At 40.8% G+C, this 17,932-nt stretch overlaps 1 protein-coding gene across 2 annotated transcripts in view; it reads right to left on the bottom strand.

The window, feature by feature from the left end:
* Positions 1-15,717, bottom strand: part of TTC1 (tetratricopeptide repeat domain 1) — a 52,014-nt gene extending 36,297 nt beyond the window's left edge. The window contains exons 1-2 of one of the 2 annotated variants that reach the window (XM_012786356.3): positions 15,611-15,717; positions 14,139-14,501 (exon numbers count right to left, since the gene is read on the bottom strand). In XM_012786356.3, the coding sequence (XP_012641810.2) occupies positions 14,139-14,468 (330 nt within the window). In that variant the 5' untranslated portion in view covers positions 14,469-14,501; positions 15,611-15,717. Of the gene's footprint in view, positions 1-14,138; positions 14,502-15,578 lie in introns of both variants that reach the window. The other variant, XM_075996251.1, reaches the window with a different exon arrangement.
* Between the last annotated feature and the right edge of the window lie 2,215 nt (positions 15,718-17,932).

The raw sequence follows: 17,932 nt of genomic DNA, 5'->3' as shown, positions 1-17,932 counted from the left end.
GGGAGGCCAAGGCAAGAGGATCACTTCAGGCCAGGAGTTCGAGGTAAGCCTGGGCAAGATAGTGAGACCTCATCTCTACAAAAATTAACAAAGATTAGCCAGTGTGGTGATGCATGCCTATAGTTTCAGCTACTCAGGGGGCTGAGCCAGGAGGATTACTGGAGCCCAGAAGTTCAAGGGTGCAGTGAACTATGATCATAGCACTGCATTCCTGCCTGAGTGACAGAGCAAGAAGACCCAGTCTTTAAAAAAATAAAAATTGACTTCAAAATAAAAAGTTAAAATGGAATGCCCTACTTGAGAAATAATTTTCATCCTTGAAGGGCTAAATATAATATTTCCAGTAAAGATTTTAAATTCCTACATCAGTAATAACAGTTATTCAACATATTTACGGCACATAATACATAATGTGCAGGCACTGTGTTAAATGCTTGGGAACACAATAGTACATAGGATAAGGCTCTACTTATTGCCCACCACACTTACATGCTAACTAGAGTATGTTAATAAAACATGAAACTGCCTAAAATAAAAATATAAGCATAGTTATGTGTCTCCCTAGCTCAATGGTGAATTTCTTGACAGGGGAAACCATTTTCTTTAGGAAAACCAATTTTGACTATTATTGAGGGCACTAATAAATGTCTGCTGAATGAATGACTCAACTTTCAGAATTACTCTGAATCTGTAGCATATATGGCTTAATTTTCATTTATCTGAAAAGGATATGGGGGTGAAAACTATCACAGGTATCCTTTCTGAACAATGAAATTAGAGAATCAAGGATTTTAAAATGATGTATTGCTTTGTATAAAGAAGATGTTCTATAAAGAAGATAAATTATAATACTGGTTAAGATGGAAAATGGTATCATAGTACTGCTAAGTGAAGACTCTTCCTGTAAAGCAAATAACCATAACTTGGCTATAATCTTACCTTGCCAATTCATATTTTCTAATATAGTAATCCTATTTGCTTAGATTACCTATACTAGATTCAATGTCTGATTCCATGACTATATAACTCATCATTCAATGAGCTAAAACTCATAAAAGTATATATCATAGTCTCCACCCAGAAGCAGAGACTGAAGTTTTCACATCAGTACCTTAAATAGCTAAAATGAAGAATACTATGTGTCAGACATTGTACTAAAGGCTTTACATGGATTAATTCACTTTTTTAAAATATTAGGAATTGGAATTTTATTTTTTTAATGAACAAAACTCCCCCAAATTCAACTGATATAATTTTTTTTTTGAGACAGTCTCTCGCTTTGTTGCCCAGGCTAGAGTGAGTGCCGTGGCATCAGCCTAGCTCACAGCAACCTCAAACTCCTGGGCTCAAGCAATCCTGCTCCCTCAGCCTCCGGGGTAGCTGGGACTACAGGCATGTACCACCATGCCTGGCTAATTTTTTCTATATACATTAGTTGGCCAATTAATTTATTTCTATTTATAGTAGAGATGGGGGTCTCACTCTTGCTCAGGATGGTTTCGAACTCCTGACCTCGAGCAATCCTCCTGCCTCGGCCACCCAGAGTGCTAGGATTACAGGCGTGAGCCACCACGCCCGGCCTCAACTGATATAATTTTAAATCTTGGTGTAACCTGGTAAAAATGTTAGAGAGTGCTCCTCTATTCCCTTACAAATAAACCATTCTCCAACAGATACTGTATAACGCAGTAGCTGGCTAGACTATTCCTTTCACTTTATGTCAGTGAATATAACATAAACACATTTGATGAGGAGCTTTCAAGTATATATCCCTTCCATCATTATTAAATAATAAAAAATTGCATTAAATGCATTAAAAATAATTTCTTAATAATCCTATGATGAGCATGTGTTTAACAGATAAACAGGGAGAAAGCCAAGAGCTTCAGGCCAGCAAATTGATAGCCACATTATAAATCTATCAGCAGCCCTCTGCTTCCCTCTGCAGCTTTGTGAAGTAATTGCTACAAAAGAAAACATCATAAATTTAAGTCAAGCACAGTTCCCAGAGATCAATTAATTTGAGTAAAAAGGAGAATAAAGAGAGCTACATACTCACCAACGTGGTAGAAAATGGAGGCGCATGCAACAAAATTTTATGCTTTAGTCCTATCTAGGTGGAATGAGACAACTATATTTGCAATGCAAATACTGAAAGGGCTAGGGACACCAGTCCTATAAATTATTCTGAAGGGAATTCACTAACACCCCCCCAAAAAAAAGAAATAAAAAGAGCTTTCAGTTTTCTTTTCTTTGAAATCAGACATCATTTGCTTTTCACACATGGACATATTTATTTTTTCCACAAGTCACTTTTATAGGCCCTCTAGGAAATCAAGAGGGAGGATCTTTGGATGGATCTACAGTTAGAACCTGGCTCTCATTAAGTCTTACCCTTCTGAGGAAAAAATGACTGATCTCTGAGGAATTAATCTTGGAAATATTTCCTGGTTTCTTCACTCAGAAAATTCTATTTCCCAAAACTCAATAAATTTTCTATTTTGGTATTGCTTAAATTCCATCTAAAAAGTCATTTTCAGACCTTGAGCACAGATGTGAATAAACGAAAACCTCCTATTTACTTCTGATGTTGAATGCAGTCAGTGTACTGGTTAGATCAATACTTTTTGTTTTGGACAGTTAGTCCTCTGTGTCTCTGGCTCTCTGTTTCCCAAAGTGTGGCCACAGTTCTTCCTATATCAAAATTACCTGGGGATGCCTCTTTACAAAGTAGATGCCTGGTTGCCACCTCACAGGTTTGTGCTATCAGACACTTCTCAGGGCTTCGCATGATTAATAAGTTTCCTGTGATTCTTAGGTACAATAAAGTTTGACAATCACTCATCTACACAAACTGATCTTCCTTAATAAACACAGGAAATAATGGATGCCACTTTAACTTTTCTACCAGCAAATACTGTAAACACATCTCATTAACTTCCAAAAGTTTTAGAGCAAGCAGCCCTTATTTTCTCTGAATTAAATCTCAGAATCAGAAATCTAAGGTCCCTCCCAGCTCATAAATTGCAACATTTGATTCAATCACTTGCCAATAGCATTAAGCCAATACCAGTAACTCTAAGAAGTTAATAAAAATGGCAACCTTAGTTCCAAAGGGTGCCCATTTGAAATGAAAGGAAAGAGAAACAACAAAATCAGAAAGTGTTTGCTAACTGGTCAGGCGCAGTGGCTCATGCCTATAATCCTAGCACTCTGGGAGGATCCCAAGGCAGGAGGATACCCTGAGCTCACGAGTTCGAGATCAGCCTAAGCCCTGAGCAAGAGTTGAGACCCCGTCTCTACTAAAAATGGAAAAAATTAGCTGGGCATGGTGGCATGTGCCTGAGTACCAGCTACTTGGGAGGCTGAGGCAGGAGGATCGCTTGAGCCCAGGAGTTTGAGGTTGCTGTGAGCTAGGTTGACGCCATGGCACTCTAGCCCGGGCAAGAGAGTGAGACTCTTGTCTCCAAAAAAAAAAAAAAAAAAAAAAAAGATTATGGAAATGATACCATGAGGTGGCAGCAACATGGAAATCCAAAAGATTAAATAATGTGGAATTTAGGAAAAATAACAGGGATGGGCAGGGGAAATGAAATGTAACTTCTGTTCTAAATTGAAACTTCTCTTCTAAACTTTGATAATTAAAGTTTTTCCTAGTTAAAGAGAAAACAGCCTTAAAGGAAAGAATAATCTCTTACATTTTCAGAGCCTAATAAAAATTTTTAAAATCCCAGATACCATGCATTCTGAGTCCACGTTCACCAAGCAGCAGACCTTTGGATCCCTTACTTAAAAGGATCTATGTATGTATGTATGTATCATGTACAAACAACTGGTGACAGGGAGCAAGCCTGTTATAATAACTAAATCTGCATTTTGGCTTAAAAATTAAAAACTTTTTTGTTTGCAGGCAAGAATTAAATCACCAAAGTCCCGATGAACTCAAAGTCCCTTCATCTTCTTTGTATTAGTAAAGTCCACCGCCATCTATCCAGGGCTGAAGCCAAGAAATCATCCTAATTTCCCACTCTATCCCTCCAATCAAATCCACCAGTATGTCTTGTCAATTTTACCTCTAAACTATATCCTGAAATCATTCATTATTTTGCTTCAGATCCACAGTTCAAGCTACTTCATCTTTGCCTAGTTATTGCATTAGGCTCTAACTGGTCTCCAATGTTCCATTCATGTCCCTCTCCTACCCCTACACCCTCCATTCTAGGGACAAGAACCTAAATTCTCTTATTAAAATGTTAATAATTCCTGTTCCTCCCCTGGCTTAAAATTACCCATCTGTTTCTTACTGCACTTGGGATAAACTTCAAATTCTTTACCACGGTTTATGAACTATTCCATTATCAGACTCCTGCTCACTCTATCACCCCATTCTCTTCTTTAATCACTATGCTTCAGCTATTGGCCCTTCCATTCCTGGAACACACCAAGAAAACACCAAGCTTGTTGCTTTTCTAGGGCCTTTATGTTCACACAAACTGCTCTTTATCTAGAATGCTCCCCTCTCAGATTGTCACATGCTTGGCTCATTTCCACCTCCCCCCACCAGGTCTCTGCTGATAGCCCACCTCTCCAGAGAGGCCTTTCTTGACTAGCCAATCTCAAGTAGTCTTCTTCATCTGCCTTAGTCTGTTCAGGCTACTATAACAAAATAACACAGAATGGGTAATTTATAAATAAGAAAATTTTTTCACTGTTCTAGAGGCTGAGAAATCCAAAATCAAGGCATTAGCAGATTGTGTGTCTGGTAATGGGCTGTTCTCAGCTTCTAAGATGGTGTCTTCTTGCTGTGTCTTCACCTGGTGGAACCAGGGGTGAAAGGGGAGTGGAAGGGCCAAACAGGCTCCCTTAAGCCCTTTTATAAGGATATGAATTCTTACAATCACCTCCTAAAGGCTCTACCTCTTAATACTATTCCATTGGGGATTAAGTTCCAATGTGAATTTCAGAGGGACACAAACATTCAAAACCTAGCATCATCCTTCTAACCCTCAACCTGTATCACTTCATCTTAACATTTCTTCATAATTCTCAACTAGCATATGCCTATGAGAGAACAGAAACCTTCTCTGTCTTGTTCACCACTGTATCCCTCATGGCCCCAAACGATGTCTGGCGCATGGAAGAAATGCAAATATTTCTTGAATAAATGAACGAGAGAAAATTACTGTAACTTTTAAGGCCAATTACTGGCCCTTATGGGAGAGATAATACTATTCATTCAGGAGCTATATAATGAAGACTATGGGTGAGGCCCCATGACAGTGGTTCTCAAGCTTCAGTGTGTGCATATGAATTATCCAGGAAATTTATACATGAGGCCTAAGATATTGCATTGTGACAAGCAGTCCGTCAAAGGTGATCTTCTGGCCGGGTGCGGTGGCTCACGCCTGTAATCCTAGCACTCTGGGAGGCTGAGGCGGGCAGATTGCTTGAGGTCAGGAGTTCAAAACCAGCCTGAGCAAGAGCAAGACCTCATCTCTACTATTAATTGGCCAACTAATATATATAGAAAAAATTAGCTGGGCATGGTGGCGCATGCCTGTAGTCCCAGCTACTTGGGAGGCTGAGGCAGCAGGATTGCTTGAGCCCAGGAGTTTGAGGTTGCTGTGAGCTAGGCTGATGCCATGGCACTCACTCTAGCCTGGGCAACAAAGCGGGGGAAAAAAAAAAAGGTGATCTTCTCATAAGATCAATAGCAACATACTATAGTACATGCCACAGGTTCCAATACTATTATACAAGCATCTGAATGTGTCCCTCCAAAATTCATGTTGAAACCTAATCCCCTTTGTGCTGATAATTAAGAGATGGGACCTACTGGGATGTGATTCAGTCATGAGAGCTCTCCTCATGAGTGAGATTAGTGCCCTTATAAAAGAGGTTGAAGGGACCTGCCTTGCCCCTTCCACCATTGAGGACACAGAAGGTGCCATCTGTGAGGAACAGGTCCTCACTGGACGCTGCAACTGCTAGCACCTCAAACTTGGACTTCCCAGACTTCAGAACTGCAAGTAATAAATTCCTATGGATTATAAATTATCCATTTATACTTTGTATTTTGTTATAGCCGTACAAAGATAGTAAGTATATTTGTATGATATTATAGCAATAATTCTCATCTGCTGCTAGATCTCACCCAATCCTTTCAGAATCACTTATTTCCCTCATATATCTAGTACATCACAAATGTTAGCCAAAATCCCATTCCTGTGGGTAGTCATGTCTACATTTAAGCTTTCACAAATAGTTCAGATTTGCTGTTGAAATAAACACACACACACACACACACACACACACACACACTGTGCTCTCATTAAGAGATCTTCCTGGTTTTTACCAAATCTTAATAGCCCTTCTCCTCCATTACTCTTGATTTCTGAATTCTGTTGAGAAGTGACATACTATTTGAGTCTGAATTATCTTCCCAGACATAAGCTTGATTAACAAACAGACCTTGGCTATTGATACCGTGCCCAAAGAGAAACTTTTATTTGACAAATAGATCCTATAGCAGTGGTCTCCAACCTTCCGGGCACCAAGAACTGGTTTCATGGAAGACAGCTTTTCCAATGGGCGGGTGGCAGGGGAGCTCAGGCAGTGATAAAGACAAAGCTTCTCTCACTTGCCCACTGCTCACCTTCTGCATGTGGCCTGACAATTTTTCCACAGAAGGTGGGGGCAGAGCTCAGGCAGTGATGTGTGGCCCGGTTCCTAACAGGCCACAGTCCAATACTGGGACATGGCCCCAGAAGTTGGGGACTGCAGGCTGGATAGTACTTCTTTCCCAAATCCTTAGAGGTTGGCTTTATGTGCTTTTTTGGGAGAATGTACACTGGTTGTAAAGAATCAGTTGTTATTTATTTATATTTTCAAAATGGAATCAACATTTTTTGTGGCTATTGATTATAAAGGTAATATATGTTTGCTATTAAAAATCAAATATTATAAATTACATTAAATATAAATAAAATCCCTAATAATCATACCCCTCAAAGCTACTACTTATACTTTGGTATATACCCTTCCAAACTTTTATATATGAACATATTTTCACATAGGTTGTTTTTTTTTTTTTTTTTTTGAGACAGAGTCTCACTCTGTTGCCCAGGCCAGAGTGCCGTGGCGTCAGCCTAGCTCACAGCAGCCTCAAACTCCTGGGCTCAAGCGATCCTCCTGCCTCAGCCTCCCAAGTAGCTGGGACTACAGGCATGTGCCACCATGCCCAGCTAATTTTTTCTATATATTTTTAGTTGGCCATTTAATTTCTTTTTATTTTTAGTAGAGACAGGGTTTCACTTTTGCTCAAGCTGGTCTTGAACTCTTGACCTTGAGCAATCCTCCCACCTCGGCCTCCCAGAGTGCTAGGATTACAGGCGAGCCACCGCGCCCAGCCTTCACATAGGTTTTTAACTTAAAAGGAATCACCACTGTTGTATAACATGCTTAATTCTTTTTTTTTGAGACAGAGTCTCACTTTGCTGCCCAGGCTAGAGTGAGTCCTGTGGCATCAGCCTAGCTCACAGCAACCTCAAACTCCTGGGGTCAAGCAATCCTACTGCCTCAGCTTCCCGAGTGGCTGCGACTACAGGCAAGTGCCACGATGCCCGGCTAATTTTTTCTATATATATTAGCTGGCCAATTAATTTCTTTCTATTTATAGTAGAGACAGGGTCTCACTCTTGCTCAGGCTGGTTTCGAACTCCTGACCTTGAGCGATCCTCTCACCTCAGCTGCCCAGAGTACTAGGATTACAGGCATGAGCCACCTCGCCCAGCCTACTTAATTCATTTAACATTGTATTACAGGCATCTTTCCATGTTAATTCCTAAGATTTACCTATTTAACAACTGCACTGTATACTGTACAAATATGACAAAAAATTTAAATAATACTCTGGGAAAAACACCCTGTCTCTCTCCTACTCTCACAATACTTCTGATACTAGATGTGAGAGTTTCTTCCACACCAAGCAATTCTCCAGTGGACACGAACTGGGTGTCCTATAATTCAATTCAATTCAATTCAATTCTGACACTATTTACCTGGAGACAGTATCAGATCCCACAATTTAAGGCCTCAGTCCCATAATTCTGGTCCCACTTCATATGCTAATCACAAGTCCCGGGTTGTGACCTGTTCTTCTGACTGCTTACCAAAGTGTTCCTTGGATTCAATAATTTCCTATACAGAATGACTTACAGAACCCAGGGAAATACTTTACTTATGACACTTTAGCAGTTCATTATAAAGGGTGCTGGAAAGGGTACAGATGAGCAGCCAGGTGTAGAGATGCACAGGCAATGTGTGTGAGAAGGGGCAGAGAGCTTTACCATATCACCCTCCTAACACCTTCTTGGGCTCTGTGAGAGGAACAAAGATCTGTCCCTTTTAGGGACAAAGACCAAATATATTTATTATACCAGAAATACATCTGTTCAACATTTTCTAGCTTTCCAAAATCATGAATGATGCTACAACACATCTATGTATATACATTTGTGCATTTCTCTAATAATTTCTCTAAAACAAATGATTAGAAAAGAATCAGTGGTTTAAAGCCATATTATCCAATATGGTAGCCTCTAGCCACATATGACTCTTTAAATTGACTTAATTAAAATAAAATTCAGTTCCTCAGCTGTACTAGACACATGTCAAGCGCTCAACAGCCATGTGGCCAGTGGCTACCTATTGGACACTGCAGACAGAACATTCCCATCACCGCATAGGGTTCTACTGATAGCCCTGCCTAAAAAAATGTTTGTATAAAAATTTGGTATCTGTATCCCATAGAAGTGGTATAGCAGGGGACCAGCACAGTGGCTCATGCCTGTAATCCCAGCACTTTGGGAGGTCTAGGCAGGAGGACTGCTTGAGAACAGCAGTTCAAGACGAGCCTGGGCAACCTGGTGAGAATGCCATCTCTACAAAAAATAGAGAAATTGGCCAGGTGTGGTGGTGTACCTGAGTAGTCCCAGCTACTGAGGAGGTTGAGGCAGGACAGCTAGAGCCGAGGGCTTTGAGGTTGCAATGAGCTATGATGATGCCACTGCACTCTAGTCAGGGACCCAGACCCAGTCTCCAAAAATAAAAGTGATGTAGCAATTTAAATTTCCAATATTAGTACATGAGTCTCTTCCATGTCCTCTTTTTTTTTTTTTTTTTTTTTTTTTTGAGACAAGGTCTCACTCTGTCACCCAGGCTAGAGTGTAGGAGTGCAGTGGCGTGATCATAGCACACTGAAACCTCAAACTCCTGGGCTCAAGTGATCCTCCCGCCTCAGCCTCCCAAGTAGCTTGGACTACAGGCACCTGCCACAATGCTTGGCAAATTTTTCTATTTATTTTTTTTATTTTTGTACAGATAAGGTCTTGCTCTTGCTCAGGCTGGTCTCCACCTCCTGACCTCAAGCAATCCTCCCGCTTCAGCCTCCCAAAGTGTTAGGATTACAGGCGTGAGCCACCATGCCTGGCCCTAAGTCTTCTTATCTATCAGATAGATCAATGTTCTGATCTGACAGATAAGACATGTTTTAATTTGCATTTTTGTTATTCAAGAGGCTGATAATCTTCATTTTTTTTGGCCATTTGTGTTTCTTTTTTTGTTGAATTATCTGAACTTTACTTATTTGAAAAGATTCAAATGTAATGCTATCCTAGTGCTGATGAACTATAAAAACCAAACCATATATTCAGTGAAGACAAAGACATTTTTTTCAACTCTTTGCTGGTTTCTTGATAATTTCACAAAAGTATTTATCAAAATACATAAAAATAGCTAATAGAGTAGTACCACAATTAGCTAAAGGCAGTTTGCACTTTCTAGACTGTTTCCTTTTTTTTTTTTTTTTTTTAATATTTTAAATGTGAATACTACGGAATGATTAGATGAAAGTCTGGAACAGGGAAAAAAACCACCTATGGGATAGGAATCTGAACACTAAAGAGGAAAGGGAAGGGAAAGAAGAAAGGGGAAAAAGAATATAAGTGTACTCATTTAAAAAAAAAAGCAGTGATTCCCTGGATTGGTGGGGGTGGGGAAGGAATGACTGGTAAAGCAACACAAAGGGAGTTTATAACATGATGGAAACATTCTATAGGAATGTGAGTTACACAGGTGTATACAGTTGTCAAAACTCATTAAACTGTACATATTAGAACTGATTCATTATATGTAAGTTATATCTCAATTTTTAAAAGAGTGAAAAAAGTATTGTGCTATTTAGAATATTAAATTTATAGGCAATAAAAGTAATTAAATTAAAAATATTTATAGACTTTAAGATAGATATCCTGGTCTAGGAGACCATAAAAAAGTCTTAGTAAGGCTGGGCGCGGTGGCTCACTCCTGTAATCCTAGCACTCTGGGAGTGCTAAGGCAGGTACAGGTGGATCGCTTAAGGTCAGGAGTTCGAAACCAGCCTGAGCAAGAGCAAGACCCCGTCTCTACTAAAAATAGAAAGAAATTAATTGGCCAACTAAGCGTATATATAGAGGCTGGGTGTGGTGGCTCACACCTGTAATCCTAGCACTCTGGGAGGCCGAGGCAGGCAGATTGCTCGAGGTCAGGAGTTCGAAACCAGCCTGAGCAAGACCCCGTCTCTACCAAAAATAGAAAGAAATTAATTGGATCAACTAAAAATATATATACAAAAAATTAGCCAGGCATGGTGGTGCATGCCTGTAGTCCCAGATACTCGGGAGGCTGACGCAGTAAGATTGATTGCTTGAGCCCAGGAGACTGAGGTTGCTGTGAGCTAGGCTGACATCATGGCACTCACTCTAGCCTGGGCAACAAATTGAGACTCTGTCTCAAAATAAAAACAAAAACCAAAAAGTATATATAGAAAAAATTAGCCGGGGATGGTGGCATATGCTTGTAGTCCCAGCTACTTGAGAGGCTGAGGCAGGAGGATTGCCTGAGCCCAGGAGTTTAAGGTTGCTGTGAACCAGGCTGACGCCGCGGCACTCACTCTAGCCAGGGCAACAGAGGGAGACTCTGTCTCAAAAAAAAAAAAAAAAAAAAAAGTTTTATTAAATTAGACGTGGAAAGCAGAGTATGTGCCACTTTGAGCCAAACCACTTGATTGTTAAACCCAGATGGCGCTAGAAAATGCACTATGACATTAGGGCAAAATATATTTAAAGTATCAGAAAAGCACTGCTAACTTTTTAACACAGACATTTAATCAATGTTTCTAAAAGCCTGAAACCTGAACTCAGAGGTCACTTTCCGGAACATCATTTCTATAATGTTATGAAAACAGTACTTGATTTAATTATCCAAGCCATACTTTTTGAGGTAGTTTATGTAATTGGCTCATTTTCACCCTTTATCTTCCTCTCCTGGTGGAGCACACCAGCACAAAAGCTAATATTGTCACACTATAACCATATGATTCAATCATGAAAAGTGCCTAAGAAGAGATAAAGAGAAGATGCTCTTCCGCATCTCACGCTGCACCTCCCCATTATGCTGCACATTTTTTTTTTTTTTTTTGAGACAGAGTCTCACTTTGTTGCCCAGGCTAGAGTGAGTGCCGTGGCGTCAGCCTAGCTCACAGCAACCTCAAACTCCTGGGCTCGAGTGATCCTTCTGCCTCAGCCTCTCAAGTAGCTGGGATTACAGGCATGCGCCACCATGCCCGGCTAATTTTTTTTATATATATATCAGTTGGCCAATTAATTTCTTTCTATTTATAGTAGAGACGGGGTCTCGCTCAGGCTGGTTTTGAACTCCTGACCTTGAGCAATCCGCCCGCCTCGGCCTCCCAAGAGCTAGGATTACAGGCGTGAGCCACAGCGCCCGGCCTTATGCTACACATTTATCTCAACCTATTTATTACCAACCTATCACAACCTGTTCAGTGAGTGAGCTCTTTAGTGTCATAAACTATGATCTCATTCAAGTTCTTTGCAGACAAATTCAGATATTATGATAACTCTTCAAAGACTACTTTGCTTGTGAGATCAGAAGAAGGATATGTGGAAGCCAGCAGGATTTGTATCCAAAAGTGAAGGCTTGCTTTCACTTAAGGATGTAGCCCAGGGTCAAAGAAACAGGAAACTGAACATTTTATTAATGTATCTGCTTTGTAGGAAGAGAGATGTTTTTGTTATTAAATTTTACATTTTCCTTTGGCTTTGGAATCAAACAGATCTCTATTTGAGAATCAGTTCTGACATTTATTAGGTGTTCCATATTGGGCAAGTTACTTTACTACTCTAAGTTCTGTTCCCTTATGGGAAATAATAACAGTATATATCTCATAGGTGTGTTGTGAGGATTGAATGAAAACACAAGTAACATTTTAAGCTCAGTAGCTGGCACATTATAGACGTTCATCAAATGATTGCTCCTTTCATCCACAATTCTGTTCTTTGAGACCCAATCACTGTCCTCAGTAACCAAAACAGCACCAAGATATTCAGGCAGTCATATTTTGCTAACAAAGGATCAACATAAACAAGAAGCATACCTAAATAGTCTTACAAAAAATGTTCATTGCAGAAATTTTAGCAATCATAGAAAAGGTCATAAAAGAAAGCTAGAAGAGCCCGATATAGTGGCTCACACCTGTAATTCTAGCACTTAGTGAGGTCAAGGTGGAAGGATCACTCCAGGCCAGTAGTTAGAGAGCAGCCTGGGCAATAGTGAGACCCCATCTCTACAAAAAAAAGAATAATGAGCTGGGCATGGAGTTGTGTGCCTGTAGTCCCGGCTATGTGGGAGGCTGAGGTGGGAAGACTGCTTGAACCCAGGAGTTCAAGGCTACAGTGAACTATGTTCCTGCCACTGCACTCCAGCCTAGGTAACAGAGCAAGACCCCATCTCTTAAAAAAAAAAAAAAAAAGCAAAGTTAAAAGGTGTGCATGTGTATACACACACACACACACACACACACACACACACACACGTCAAAAATAATTAAATAAAAGGACTGTTATGTTACAGACTCCTGAAGTAGGACACAAATATACAGCTCAAAGTTCACAGAAAAAAAAAGGAAATTTCTTTGCTAAGCAGACACACTCAATGCTTCCCTCTCATGCTGATTTATCTGTGATCCATCACTACTAAAGGAATAAGATGAAGTTACTCTTTACTGCATATGAAATGGTCTATGATACAGTATCGTTCTTACTTACTTATTTATTGATTGATTGAGACAGATTCTCACCCTGTTGCCCAGGCTAGAGTACCATGGCCTCAGCCTAGCTCACAGCAACTTCAAAGTCCTGGGCTCAGGCGATCCTCCTGTCTCAGTCTCCCGAGTAACTGGGACCACAGGCATGCCTGGTTAATTTTATATGTGTGTGTGTGTGTGTGTGTGTGTATATATATATATGTATATGTATTTTTTAGTTGTCCAGCTGATTTATTTTTATTTTTTTGAGACAGAGTCTCACTCTGTTGCCCGGGCTAGAGTGTCGTGGCGTCAGCCTAGCTTACAGCAATCTCAAACTCCTGGAGTCAAGCGATCCTCCTGCTTTAGCCTCCCGAGTAGCTGGGACCACAGGCATGTGCCACCATGCCCGGCTAATTTTTTCTATATATTTTTTAGTTGGCCAATTTCTTTCTTTCTTTGTTTTTTTTTTTTTTTTTTTTTTGAGACAGAGTCTTGCTTTGTTGCCCAGGCTAGAGTGAATGCCATGGTGTCAGCCTAGCTCACAGCAACCTCAAACTCCTGGGATCAAGCAATCCTGTTGCCTCAGCCTCCCGAGTAGCTGGGACTACAGGCACGCACCACCATGTCCGGCTTATTTTTTCTATATATATGTTAGTTGGCCAATTAATTTGTTTCTATTTATAGTAGAGACAGGGTCTCGCTCTTGCTCAAGCTGGTTTCGAACTCTTGACCTCGAGCAGCAATCCACCACCTTGGCCTCCCAAATGCTAGGATTACAGATGTGAGCCACCACGCCTGGCCTTTCTATTTTTAGTAGAGATGGGGGTCTCACTGTTGCTCAGGGTGGTTTCGAACTCCTGACCTTGAGTGATCCTCCCACCTCGGTCTCCCAGAGTGCTAGGATTACAGGCGTGAGCCACCATGCCCAGCCCACCACATTTATTTTTAAAAGTTTAAGTGGTACATTGTATACAATAAATGAAATATTTACCTGTTTCTCTTCTTCTGGCATGTTTTTTTCCAGTTCTACTAGGTACTCTTCATCTAGTTCAGAGGAATTCACATCATCATCAGGTTTCTTCTCAACCTTGTCTACCCCTGGGTCCTCCTCAAATGAAGCACTACAGTCATGAAAACACTCCTCTTCTTCCTGGTCCTCCTGGGAACGGGCCTCATCATCCTTGAGTGGCTTGTTCTGGGAACGCTGATCTTTGGGATCAGGAACTGAATGGTCAGCACACTCTGTTTCCTGGGTATCTGTTACCTTCAAACCATTGAACAGATCCTCTGGAACCCTACAGTTCTCTGACTTCTCTCCCATGCTGAATTCAGTGAGGGAGGTGACGCCAAACCTCTGGGAAAGAAAAAAACATCTGCTATGTAACGGTATTTATATTGAAAAAAAAAAAACCAAATCTGCCCTTCATACTTAACTGAACCTCGGCATCATAGCCAAAAACACACCCTAGCTTTCTCTCATTGGAATTCACTATATAAAAAAAAGTTATCATAAGCCCATAAATAATGACAAACATCATTTTAATTGATATCCCTTTCATCTGGTTAAATCTGGTACTCTGGTACCAGAACTTCTTATCAGCAACAAAAGAGACCGGATTTTAATGTGGCTCTTCCACATTCCACCACTCGAATTTTGTTGAGGTGGTAAAAAACAGGCAGAAACTAAAACAGTGGCAAGAAAAATGAAGCAGCTCTACTTTTCATATACAATGAATGACCAAGCTGTGAATAACAAACTACGACTTCTGAACTACAGTTTGTCTTTACAGCACCATCACAGGAAGCTCAGAATAAGGGTCTAGTGGAGCTCAAATAGAATCCATGCCCAAACTATGATCATCAGCTTAATCCAAATGCATGTGGTAGGGCCTACGCATCTTATAGTGGAAGGGAGCGCTGACTCAGGTGGTCCTAATCAGGATCCCCGTGTGGGTCAGAATCAGGCACTGAAAGGGTAACTCTAAACCCTGGTTGCATAACAGAACATTAGAGATGCTTTAAAAAATACCACTGCCCAGACCCTGCCCAGATTTTGATTTATTGGTCTGGCTTCAGGCAAGGGCATCTGTAATTTGAAAAAAAAAAAAAAAAACCCAGGTGATTCAGTGGGCAGCCAATTGCTAACCACTGCTCTAGAAGCTGAGTCAGACTGTCAGCAGCCCAGTCCCTCTGATCGCAGCCAAATCACGCCGACGACCCTCGTGTAGCGACCGGAGTCCAAATTAGCCCTAGCTTGTTCCAAAACTCAAAAACAGCAAAATCGTGATATGGAGACTTCGCCTCCACAGCAATGTCTTGTTTCTCTTTGCTCTCAGGACTAGTAGAAGAACATATGAGGATGAGCCCCCCAGAGTTTGGGAATTGCCACCCCGCGCTTCCCAGTGGATTGTCCCCTATCTATATTCCTTACCGCCAACGCTCCACACACACCAGGATACTCACAACCTCACAGACCCTCCTCTCTACACCTTCTTGGCCTCTGAGACCTTCTACTTCCGTCCAGTCAGGTGCACTTCCGTCGGCGCCGACCAATGGCGTCGCTGTTGGCACGGCATCCTGGGTAATGTAGTGGAACCCTAGGGAAGGAGGGCGTCGCTGTCGCTGTGTGACGTCATTGTACGGACTGAAATTTGAGAAGCGACTGACATCTTGGGTTACGGCAAAACTCCGAGTTACTCAGCATAACAGGAAAAAAAGAAAAAAAAAAGTCTGTCTCCATGGTGTTCGTTTTATTCACTCTAACCTCTCTCGTTCTAGCAAAGTATTGAGGAATCGTGAAGCATAAACCTTGTCCAAAAATGAACTTTTCCCTCTACTGGGTCTCAAAGTGTTCCTTTCATGGGTTCCAGTTCGAGATCAGCAGTTTTCATAATAATACCAAGCTGTGATTTACCTTTTTCACATTCATTTTCTCATGAAGGTACAGTGGAGTTTTTCAGAAACTATGTGTCATGTGCTAGTGTAACGGATTGAAGGCAGAAGGAGATAGGAAAATTCAGCTGTTAAACCAGAGAGCGAGACCCCATTTCTACTAAAAATAGAAATAAATTAATTCACCAAATAAAAATATATAGAAAAAAAATTAGAGGGGCATGGTGGCGCTTGCCTGTAGTCCCAGCTACCTCGGAGGCTGAGGCAGAAAGATTGCTCCAGCCCAGGAGTTTGAGGTTGCTGTGAGCTAGGCTGATGCCACCGCACTCCAGCCAAGGCAACAGAGTGAGAAGAGTCTCAAAAAACAAACAAACAAACAAAACCCTAACTAACTAAATAAAGTATAGAGCATGAAGCAAACAACAAATCTTTTTTTTTTTTTTTTTTTGAGACAGAATCTCACTTTGTTGCCCAGGCTAGAGTGAGTGCCATGGCGTCAGCCTAGCTCACAGCAACCTCAAACTCCTGGGCTCAAGCAATCCTACTGCCTCAAGCTCCTGAGTAGCTGGGACTACAGGCACCACCACCATGCCCAGCTAATTTTTTTTATATATATTAGTTGGCCAATTAATTTCTTTCTATTTATAGTAGAGACAGGGTCTCACTCTTACTCAGGCTGGTTTGGAACTCCTGACCTGGAGTGATCTGCACGCCTCAGCCTCCCAGAGTGCTAGGATTACAGGCGTGAGCCACGTGCCCAGCCAAACAACAAATCTTTAATGATGGAAGCTCACCCTCCAGTTCCAAGCCATGAAGATTTTGTCTCTTTAGTCTTTACAACCACTCTGTAAAAGGAAAAGATATATTTTTCATTTAGAGGCAGTTCTGTTGTTATTTCCCTGGGGCAGAGATCATGACTGCCAATTTACAGTTTTGAGGGGTCCTATTTCAGGAATTTATAGCCCAAACACTGGGTACTCAGCTCTCTGAGTTGAGTAGATGAATACTGAGATTTTTGGAATTATAGGGTTGTTGTAAGAATTAAATGGTGTCATGTCTAATCTCAAACACAGAAAATGAAGTGCTCAAGATAGAAAAAAATACTTTAATATTAATAGCACTTAGCATGGTAAGTGCTCAATACATGTTGCTATTGTAATCATTATTGTTAATGAAAGTCTCACAGATATTACTATTATGATCAATGACTATCAGTAATAGCAATTTTGTTAATTATTACTATTGTTATTGATGATTCCTAATAATATTATTAATAGTGGTAATGTTTATGAAGCTTTTATTCACACCCTTTAGAAGGCTGAGCACCCAAATTTGTTGAAAGAATTGATGTTGAACATGAATGATGGAATAATGAATGAATGCTGGGCATCATACTAGGTCCAAGTGGAGGGTACAGCAGTAGACCAAGAGAGTAGCAAAGGAACCAGGTTTCCCTCTGCTTTTCTTTCTAGGGGAGCAGCTGGGTGGTTTCTTAATGACACATGTCCATCCCTCAATTAGTAACAAGTTGCCCACTTATTTTGTGGCCAGCTCTGTGCCAGGATCAGGGTAGGCACTAGGGAGAAATGAGCAAGTCTCAGCATGACTGGTAATGATGGAGGATACAAGAGAAGAAATCTCTTCCTCAAGGGTGGTCCTGTGGGTCATTACCATGACCACTGGATTGCTGTCCAGTGTGGTGGTTAAAAGCATAGATTCTAGAGTGAAACTGCCTCTTACTATATGATCTTGGATAAGTCATTGAACCTTGATTAACATAGTATGGATGTAACAGTGATAACCACCTCATAAGGTTTCATGAGACTTAAATGAAGTAACAAACTAAAAAGCACTTAGTGCAGACTCTGGCACATAACTTTAACTTGAAATTAA

Source organism: Microcebus murinus, chromosome 21, assembly GCF_040939455.1.
Source record: "Microcebus murinus isolate Inina chromosome 21, M.murinus_Inina_mat1.0, whole genome shotgun sequence".
NCBI classification, from domain to species: Eukaryota; Metazoa; Chordata; class Mammalia; order Primates; family Cheirogaleidae; genus Microcebus; species Microcebus murinus.
This window is presented reverse-complemented; position numbering and strand designations above follow the sequence as displayed.